Here is an 11,159-nt window from a genome sequence, read left to right on the forward strand (position 1 = left end):
AATAAAGAAATGTGTTTTTACAAAATAAAAAAAAGTAATAAATTTAAAATGTTTAGTTTAAAAATTATTTTTTTAAGAATGAATAAAATAAAAAATTAAACTCTACAACAACATAAAAGTTGAATATATAAACATAAATTAGTATTTATTTTTATTATTATTGATGATGTAATTATATTAATTTCAAGTAAAAAGTACGGGACATAATTATAAAAAAACAAAGTTAAATAAAGACTGATATGGACATAAAAGAACAACATGATCGGAAAAAAAATGCTCATAATGTCAAACACCAAGACACACATAAAGAATATGTCCCAACATTACTGGATTGTGCACTTTTCGTCATTAATTATGTTTCATTTCGCATAAACTATTTAATATACCATTGAAGAAAATATTAAATGAATTATCATCTTTTATTTATTTTCTTTTTTATGATCAACATATACTTATTTAGTATCATCTTATATCTCTTATATTTATCTTATTTGGATTTATTTTTATATCTTTTATCTTTATCTTAATTTGTTTTGCCTTTATTTTATATCTTTTATGTTTTTAGTTATTATTTTTTTTCTACCATTCTTTTTTTTTTATTGTTGCTGTTTTTATTTTCTAGACTTTTTTTTTTTCATTTTTTGCTTCTCATTTTTAAGCATTAAGTGTAACATTTGCATTAGTTTTTTTTTAGGATTTTGCATTTAGGATAGACACTTCAATATTACTTGTGTATCCACTATTAATTAATACTAATTGACTTTGGTTTTTTTGTAATTATGTCATGTATTTTTTACTTGAAATTAACATGATTACATCATTAATAATAATAAAAATAAATAGTAATTTATGTTTATAGATTCAACTTTTATGTTGTTGTAGGGTTTAATTTTTTATTTTCTTCATTCTTAAAAAAAATAATTTTAAACTAAACATTTTATTTTATTTTATTTTATTTTATAAAAAATCATTTCTTTATTCATTAATTATATTTCTAACTATTTTAAACATTAAAAATATTTATTTTTTAATGCATTCAAAATTAAAATTATCAAAAAATAAATAAATTATTATTTATTTATTTATTTTTGAAATGGTGCTAGATAGGGAAATAAAAAATAAAAGGGTGCTAGATAGGGAAATAAAAACAAAAGGGTGCTAGATAGGGAAATAAAAACAAAAGAGTGCTTGTTAGGGAAATAAAAGTCTAAATGGTACTAGATAGGAAATTTACCCGTTAGAAGGGGAAATAAAAGTGTAAATAGTGCTAGATAGGGAATTTACCCACAACATTTCCTATTTTTATTAACATTTTTCAGTTATATTTACTTAAAATAATATAATACATAAATTTCAATTATTATAATAATAATTTTTTATATAAATATCATTATAGATAAAATAAAAATAAAATTATGACATTTTTAAAAAATAAATGTTACAATAAATGAATTTAAACTAATGTATACACTATAAAGAAAATCATGAAATAAAAACCAATTTTTAGAGAACAAAATAATTAGTTATAATATTAACTAAATTAGAGACCATTTTAGAAATAAATAAAAAAAATATTTTTAAATTAGTTTATATTATTGTTAAATAGTTTCTAAATTGGTATCTAATTAGCTACCAATGTTTTAACTACAAATTATTTAGATTCTAAATTTAGTAGCAAAAACCTTAGTTGTTAATTAGATACCAATTTAGAAACCATTTAACAATAATAGAAACTAATTTTAAAGACAAAAAATAATTAATTGCTATAGTGATTAAATTAGTGATATTTTAGAGACTAAAAAAAAATAGTTTCTAAATTAGTTTTTTCTATTGTAAATGGTTTCTAAATTGATATCTAATTAGCAACCAAAGTTTTTCCTACTAAATTTGGAATCTAAATAATTGGTAGTTAAAACTTGGTAGCTAATTTGATATCAATTTAAAAATTATTTAAACAATAATAAAAATTAATTTAGAAAAAAAATATGGTAGTTTAGTTTTGTCTTCTTTATAGTTTTAATAGTAGATTTGTTGGTACTTTGCTTCTAATGATGTACATGTACAGCCATTTCTTTATTTATTTTGAAGATAGAGGTTGTGATTTCCGTTTGAATAAAAACAAAACACAGGTATATTTATCATGCAGAATTTGTTGCTGGTTTTTCCGGCATAACCGACCAGAGAACTGGGTGAAGTGAGAAATAATTAATGGGGAGAAAAGGATGAGAGCAATTACCTAGGAATGATGAACACTTAATTAATACGAACCCATCTTAATTGTGCATCAATCTGTTTAGGAATGTTTATCATGTATCTATAGATCTATCTATCTATCTGCAATCTGCACATGCAGTATGGTCATGTACGTATCTTTCCACCTTTCACGTAATAAATTTCTCCATCGGCCATCGGGCCATGTACATCAATTTTCTAATTTCTTCACTCATTCCACCTTTCACGTATATATTTATTGCCCTAACATACTCTTCTTGTCTTACACTAGATATTTTTCCAATCGTTTTACAAGAATTAAGAAATTTAGTTACTCAACGTTGGTTTCACAGTTACTTAAGAAATTTAGGTACGTTATTACTCTTGTTCTTAGATCTTAATTTTAAGATCCCATCATGCATATTTAATAAAAGTTTCTTCTAAGTTCGAAACTTTAAATTTAAAAGATTTGTAAAGGAAATATTTTTAGTATACTATTTCAAGCTTCTTTAGGTCTGAATAAGTTGAGAGACGACATTTTACTACACAATTTGTTTCCTTTATAATATTCTCCATTTCGATCTATGATGGAGGAATTACAGACAAAAGAATTAATGAAATCACTGTTGTTGTCTTTGACTACATGTATTATTATATGGCTAAAATAAATTGTTCTCCTACATGAATTTTAAATTTGAGTTCAGTGAAGTGTCACTTTAATTCCTCAAAATGTCTATGTTAAACCAATTTTTTTAAAATATTTTATCTATATAGATATCCTTTTTTATAGTTTTCTCAATTGTCAAAATATAAGTTGGTTTTGATTTCTAAAGGTTATGAATATGAATTGTTGATCTTTCTTTCTTATATTTCCAAAAATATAAAAATAAACGTAAGTATAAGTTGGTAAAAGACCTATTATTTTTATATTATCCTACACGAAAAAATAAACAATTTCATTTTCTTTTATATTTAATTTTTTTATTTATCCAAATAAAATAATTGGGTATTTATATTAGTTCGTCATTAATTAAAATTAAATAATTTATCTCTTTTAACGAAAAAATTTCTATGCACATAGTAAAAAATCAAATAGAAGTACCACTTAAAAAATCAAACTACGGCCAACACACAACTAATTTAAAAATAAAAAATAATTAATCATTAAAAATTAAATATTAATTTATAAATTAAATAATTATTGATATTTAAAATAGTTTTTCTTATTAATAAAAATTTATAAAATAATTTTTAAATTAATATTTAACATTAATTATCAAATTTTTAACTACTTTAAATTTTAAATTAACTTTTAATTAAATTAGTGATTAATTTAAAATCTAAATAATTATTAATTAAAATTTTAATATTTAATATTGATATCAATTTGAAACTATTTTCTAAATGAATTTGAAAACTATTTTGTAAATGAATTGATACTCCGTAATTTTTTGTAGTGAGTAATCTTGTTTAATTATTTTGTGAATAAAGACAAAGTGGTGAGTTTTGAATAAGAGTTCGTACGTAGTCATTGAATAGAAATAGATATGAAGGCAATGATTCCTTTCGTATATGAGACTCCTCCGAAGTAACTTGAATCTGAGACAGATAAGGTAGCTCACAATCATCCAACAACAATTATTGGCAATTCAATAATATCATATGTGCCTCAGAGACTGTCTAACATTCAATACCAACACGTCGTTCAAGTTTCGTATATCTGAATTGAAACATTCAATTCTTCATTTAAAGTTCAGAACTTGTTTTCTTTACAAACTCTACTTGCATATTAACATTCACTCCTCAGCATCATGAATAAAGTCATTGTCATTTTCTTATTTTTATTTTCCTCTTAAATAAAAAAAGAAAGTTATTCTTAAAGAAGATACATCAGTGAAAAAAACTTATTTCGATACTACATTTAAGGCGTTTTTATGGTATGACACTATATTTTAGAACGTGGTGTCATTTTTTAAATTAAATTTATCTAAGAGAACGATTATTTAGTAAAACCACATTCTTACAACAAAATGTTTGGTGTAAGAAGACGGGTATAAGGTAAAGCCGCCCTCTTAGAAGAAAGTGTTTCGTTTAAGCGGGCAACTTTATCTCATAGCCGTCTTCTTACACCAAACACTTTGTTTTAAGAAGACAGTTTTACCAAATAGCCGTCCTCTTATACTCTTTTTATTACCCTAACTCAGAGTGCGCTAGTTACGCTTTCATACTTCCTTTATCTATCGCCGCTTTGTTTTCTCTTATGCTCTTTGCTTCTTCTTCGTTTTTCTCGAGCCATTGTCTTCTTCGAGTCATTGTGTTAGTTTCTTTCGAGCTCTATGCTTCTTCTTCACCATTGCCTTTTGTTTTTTTTTTCTCTTATTTGTTTCTTTTCTCCCATTGTTGTGAAGGTTCTTCACTATCCTACTTTCATTGCCTTGTACGTTGTTCTTTGGGTTTTTGTTGTTCCTCCATTCAGTTCTTCATTGCTGTCGTTCGCTGCCACCGTCGTTGCCGTTAGCCTATCGCTACCGTTATCGCCGCTCTTCACCACCACCGTTTCCTCTTTATAGATTTCTATTTTAACCTAACAACTAACATAATATAATTTAATAATAATGCATATATTAATTATAAATTAATAATTAATATAGGGAGGTGTAAAAGGGTGATTTTTACCCTAGTCACCCTCTTTGTTTGAATCTAAGAAGGCGGCTAAATAGTTACATTCTTTGCTTTTGGACAAAAGACTATATGCTGATCAAAGACGACTAAAAAATCACCGTTTTACAGTTAAAATAGTCGTCGTTTTTAAGTTTTTTACGTCAGTGATAATAATAACGTGGTATATGAAAGTATGTGTTTTTGAACTATGTTGTTATGAAGTATCTGTTTTATGGAATGAAAGTGCAGATTCAATAATAAAGGAAATTAAACTCACTGATTTTTTTAAACCAAAGAATATCATGGTTTTCTACCACCAAAATCAAACGTACCAGAATACTGTGCAGAAATATATAGTCACCCCAAACCAATTTCTTGAAATCTCAATAGCCTGAAGAGGAAATTTTGCATTTAAACAATATTAGGTAGAGGTCCTGCAGTGCACTTCTCTGCAAAAAAAACCACGTGCTGATCAGACAAAAGTTTTCTTATCATGCGTGAGTTTAAATGTGCAAGTATCTTATGTCGATAGATACGAATATTATTTAGAAGGTTCACAAGATTCCAAAAGTTTTATCACAAACCATTCATCTCACGAAATTATATGCAGAATGTACCATGTACGTCCATAGAGTGAATTAAACATACTTGTTCAGCTTAAAGCTGGAAGGAAATTAGGGTCTTAAGAAAGAAGATATTTTTGTGTGTTGTTGTGACTCTTTTTCTTATGTTTTACTTGTTGATTTAAAAAATCTGATGGAATTTGTTGGTTAGGAATTATAAATGTTGAAACATTTCTGAAATGTATTATTTTATTTTATAATATATTTTTTTTGATTTTATCTAAACATTCACACTGCAATCAAAGTTTTCAATATTTTAAAATAAATATTTTTGTTCATTTTCTCTATATTTGGTTAGTCTTTGTCTCAGCACACTTAAAATAAAAAATTGAGTACGAAAAAAGATTCATAAGTTTATTATTTTAAGATTTTTGATAGAAAATAGTATCATGATCTTATGGGTATGATTCACGATTCATGAGATACAATACTTTTTTAATGAAACTTAATATATAAATAAAAATTTTTATTTAAAATTTAAAGATACATGTGTACTCACGTTTTGTTTTTCACTCTAAAAATGTATTATTATACTTTTTACTTGTATTTGCTCATTTTTTTTATTAGCAATAACAAATATATAAAATCGAATTACTTCAGGGGTGGAATAATCCATGTACAAGAGAGATATACTCCAACTTCTCTCCAAACCAAACAATTAAAAACCTAAAATACATCAAATAACCAAACTCATACATTTTAAAGGTTCCAAACACCAACTGGAAAAGGAGACCGAAGCAGTGCGAGATTTTGCAGAAATCCAGGACCAAACCTTTGTTTGCATCAAAATACAAATTTCAGACGCGTCAGCCACACCCCTATTAAAAATAATAGAATTCCTATGATTCCAGATTTCCCCCACAACCCCAACCCAAATTGTATTCTACACTTTATTTATCGAGTCAGAGGACGTATTCATCTTGAAATGGGCAAAGTTTGACATAGGGTCATTGTGAGATACGTACGACACTCCTAGCCACTCAAGCAAAACTGCAGTCGAAAAACAAGTGGCGATAGGACTCTTCCTCCTTCCCACACAGACAACACAAAGAGCTTTCAACCAACACCCCTCGTCTTTCCAAATTGACCCCAGTAGCAATCTTATTCTTCATCACCCTCCAAGATGTAAATAAAGTTGAAGGTACGGCTTTACAACTCCATAACTTACTAAAAACCGGAGAACGATCCGCCTCACAATCCCTCCTAACCAGGGAATAAGCGGAGTTAACAGAAAACATCTAATCGCCCCCTCCCTTCCACACCCACCTATCCGCCTCACCCAATCCCAGCCTCACCTCAATTAAAGCCTGACTTAACTGATCCACCAAAGGCTTCTCGCAATCGAAAAAAGGTCTGTGCCAGGCTAAATGCCACCCCCACAAGCCATCAGATCAAGACCCAAGCTCAGCCACCCTAACATTTTTGGTCGAACATATAGAAAACAATCTCGGAAATACACTCTTTAACTCACCACATCCAAGCCACATGTCCTCCCAGAAAGAAATGTCCTTTTTGTCACCGACTTTCCACATGATCCCATCTTCAAAACTTTTGCCCCATCCCTTCGAAGCCCAAACCTCTTTCAAATCTTTCCACCAAAGGGAGCTCCTGGTACCATTACCCTCCTCTCTCAAGCTTCTCCAACCACCATACTTAGAGATGAGAACCTCCTTCCAAAGTCCATCCTTATCTGACCCCAGTCTCCAAATCAATTTCCGTAACAGAGTCAAGTTAAAAAGGTTTAAATCAATAACACTTAGTCCCCCAAATTTGCAAGGCTTACACATCACTTTCCAAAAAACCCAAGCTAATGAAAGTTCTTTTGAATCCTTACCAATTTATCACCACCCCGAAAGGCAATCTAAACAAGGACATATATTTGCTTGTGGTTTTCACCAGAATTTCTCCGTAGTTATCTTTGTCACATATATAATTCCTTGTGTTCTTTTGGATTTATTTATGCCTAAGATCATTCTCATTCGGTAAGATCTTGATCATGCTTTTGTTTTATGAGAAAGGAACTTCTAATTTTGGAATTATTTGGTACATTTGCTTTTTATTTCTATTTTATCATTCTTATTAAAATTACTTTTAAGACATTTGGGAATATGTTTTAGAAAATTAAAGTTTTTTTATTTTTACTTTTTGTTTGTTAACTAATCTACCCTTAATTCAAAATACGGAAATATCATTTTATTAAAAGAGTAGGTATTTTTTCTAAATTATTTTTTATTTATATTTATTGGAGATTGCGTTCAAAATTAAACAGAGATATTTCATAAATTATATACCTAGATAAATAATAGTTTCTCCAGACAAACATTCCATTCCATGCACAATAACAGTAAAAACTATTCAGTAATTATTTGATCATTAATTTGGCAACTCAAAGACTTCTTTAACCATCCTCCTTGAGCCTTCTTGCTTGTAAAATTCTTCTAGAAACTCAGAAAAACGATAACTTGTGTATCTGGGAGGGTGTTCATCATCTATCAACTCCTCAATTGGCCCAATTATAGTCTCCAAATTGGGCCCATAAAACATTGCCATCGACACCCGTGGACCCAATTTGTTCGTAACGGCCCTGTGATGTACACTTCTGAATCTTCCGTTGCTCAGAACCTACACATTATATCACTCAAACTTTATACTTCACCCTTTACATTTCTTAAGTGCTGTTCCTCAAATTTATACAAGTTCATCACATTGCAAAGAACACCAAATAGACCAAGCTTAATAAATAACTTAAAAATATAAATATTTACGTAGAATTAGTTATATATTCTATTTTTGCACTCACTTTTTATGCAGCATTGAAGTTCTTAAAATAAGATGTTAAAATACAAAAACAAACAGAAATACTAATTGGATAGAATAAACAACATACTAATTATCACTAAAATTTAAAAAAAAAATCTAATTTACACCTAGAGTTAAGGTTTTATGAACATAAACAAACTTCAACAAAATATTCATTCAATCACAAAAGCTTTAACATTAAAATATTTTTATAATATAGTAATATCAATGGCCAACTAGGCACTTGGATCCTCTGGTGCAGCAGCATTGGTTTATTAAAAAGAGAAATGATAGTTTCCCAACTACATGAATTTAGATATAAATATATATAATAAAAGATAAATTTATAATTAAATAATATGAAAAAATATTAAAATAATATAAATATATATAATAAAAGATAAATTTATAATTAAATAATATGAAAAAATATTAAAATAATATAAATATATATAATAAAAGATAAATTTATAATTAAATAATATGAAAAAAAATTAAAATAATAATATTGAAGTGGTATAATGGTATAAAAAATATGGATGTCCATTCCTCTATTAAAAATGAGAGTATAAAAAGTTTGATTATATAATCAATCATGAAAGGATAACATGTTGATGAACGTACATCCACATGGTGGAGACAATGGTTTCCAGCTGCAGGGCCTCTAGTTTGTTTGTACTTTCTATTGACAGTGACAAATGCAGAACTGTTAAATATTTTGCAAATTTGCATCTAATCTTCTCTCAAACAGCATTAAAAATTATAAATGAAGAACTTAAATAAATTAATCTCTGGCTGCAACAGTTACAATAAAAAAGAGAGAATCTATGGGAAAAGCACAGCAATAATACCTGAATTTGATCTCCCAAGTTGATTACAAATGCATTAGGAATAGCAGGTACAGCAATCCATTTGCCATCTTTGATCACTTGGAGACCAGAAACCTGTGATTGCAAAATAACTGTGAGAACATTGACATCAGTGTGCACAGGGAGACCCAAGGTCAGCTCTGGGTCTGGACATGGTGGATAAAAATTGGCTTGTGCTCTTAGTCTAGGCTCATCACCCAATATCTTCACCAAGCAATCTTCTTCTATTCCAAGCCCTGTTGATATCAAACCAAGCACCCTTCTAACCAATGAACCAATCTCTCTTGCATATTCACTGAAAGCCTCCCTGTGTACAACAATAAACATATTTCATTAACTTAAAAAGATAGACAAACTACTATAGCATATCATAATTGGTAACTAATGTTGTAGTGAAAGAGGAAATTGCTGTTCACCCATATTGAATCCCTATTTCTTGTGGCAGAAGATGAGTGAGATCCTCAATAGGGTACCAGGAATGACTGAAACATTCACTCCACATCTTCACCTTTTCTCCACCCTCCACCTGGAGGTAATAATTGTAAAGTTTTGTGGTCTTGGTATGATCTGTTGTGTAGAGCTGTTTTCTTTTCTCTGGAGGCAAATTAAAAAGGTCAGTAATTGCTGAAACCATTTTGTTGCAAACCTGTTCAGGAACCCCATGGTTCACAATCTGAAAGAACCCATATTCCTCACAGGCACGTGATATCTTTTGAACCACCAGAGATGATGAAGAGTCGTCATCATTACAACTGCGATCGCTCAAATCAATTACGGGAATTGAGTCCAGAGAAGTAACCTCTGAAAGTTGTGGCCTTTTATCTTCTGGAAGGATAAATTTAGGAGATAGGGAAAGGAGAGGAGCAGAATCATCGGCTAACTGAAAGGAGTTCATCTTCTCCGAGAAACTTCAAATTAAGGAAGTTCAAATAGCAAAGAAAGAAGATTTTATATCCCAGAAAAAAGGTTCACTTTCTTTCGAAAACAACACTTTATACTTCTTTAATTTTTAATTCAATGTTGTGTATGTTTAATGAAAAAAAAAACACAACGGTCCCCAGGGGTGAAATTGTCATTTGTACTAAATAGCATTTCTATTTAGTATACATGGATATTAACGTAGTCAGATAAAAAAGGGAAGAAAAAGAGTTCCTTGATAGTCACATCCGCATCCAAATAGCATAATTAATTAGAATGAAAGGAACTTCTCAAACACTTTTAGGATCTAGAGAACGGTTGCTCTTGTCTTCACTTTTGGTCGGTCACTGATGTTTCAAATTCTGTTACGCCTTCCTCCTCTCGATCGTCTGGCTCCACAGGCGGGGATGGTACCTGCAGAAGACACTCCAACGCTCAAGTCAGTCGGGGTGTTAACACTCGGGTGTTAGAGTACTGTAGATAATGACGTACATTTCTTCTTGAAATACGTGTTATTTATATTATCTTAATGAGCCTTCATTGGTGGCCGAATTAGGGAATTGGTTTGTGTTTAGGGTTGATTCTTAACTATGGATTAACCCTGTTGACTTGGTCAACCTTTGACTCAACATCAAGGATCGGTCGGTCATGTCTCGTCACGTGGCCTTCTCACTGGTTTAGGTGGTTACTTGGTCCAAGTGCTGACCGACTCACTGAGTCATCCGGTCGTACTAGTACAGTTGTCCCCAGACTCGAGAGCTGGTACAACCAAAGAGTCTGAGAACTGCGACCCGGTCAGTGGCGTAATGATGGGTAAAGTGACTGGAGAAGATGCCTGAGCGGGTGATGTGCATTTATGAGGGGTTTTTTTTGGATGTCAAACGATATGGGTCGTTGGATAAAGTAGATCTAACGGTTGAGATCTTGTGACGATTAGGATTCTGAGACATCTTCGGGCTATAAATAAGGGTTGGGAACAATGGCTTCTCACGCGTTCTGATATTCATTGAGCTCCTATACCCAAGCGAATCCGAGCGATTTGTGCTCCATTTCTCGTCCATCTTAAGGTTAGTCATGT

The 11,159-nt window shown here is 30.1% G+C and overlaps 1 protein-coding gene across 2 annotated transcripts; it reads right to left on the reverse strand.

Moving 5' to 3' along the window:
• Positions 1-7,749: 7,749 nt before the first annotated feature.
• Positions 7,750-10,162, reverse strand: LOC137811340 (protein DMR6-LIKE OXYGENASE 1-like). Of its 2 annotated transcripts, none has more exons than XM_090298538.1 (3): positions 9,580-10,162; positions 9,146-9,470; positions 7,750-8,117 (listed from the first exon to the last, which is right to left on the reverse strand). In XM_090298538.1, the coding sequence occupies exons 1-3, from the start codon at positions 10,056-10,058 to the stop codon at positions 7,869-7,871; spliced, it is 1,053 nt and encodes a 350-aa protein (XP_090154664.1). In that variant the 5' UTR covers positions 10,059-10,162; the 3' UTR covers positions 7,750-7,868. The 2 variants fall into 2 exon arrangements, with proteins under 2 accessions (XP_090154664.1, XP_090154665.1); XM_090298539.1 differs by lacking the exon at positions 7,750-8,117 and adding an exon at positions 8,827-8,976 and having other exon boundaries at positions 9,580-10,152.
• Positions 10,163-11,159: the final 997 nt, after the last annotated feature.

The sequence above is a fragment of the Phaseolus vulgaris genome, chromosome 2 (assembly GCF_051622355.1).
Source record: "Phaseolus vulgaris cultivar YP4 chromosome 2, ASM5162235v1, whole genome shotgun sequence".
NCBI classification, from domain to species: Eukaryota; Viridiplantae; Streptophyta; class Magnoliopsida; order Fabales; family Fabaceae; genus Phaseolus; species Phaseolus vulgaris.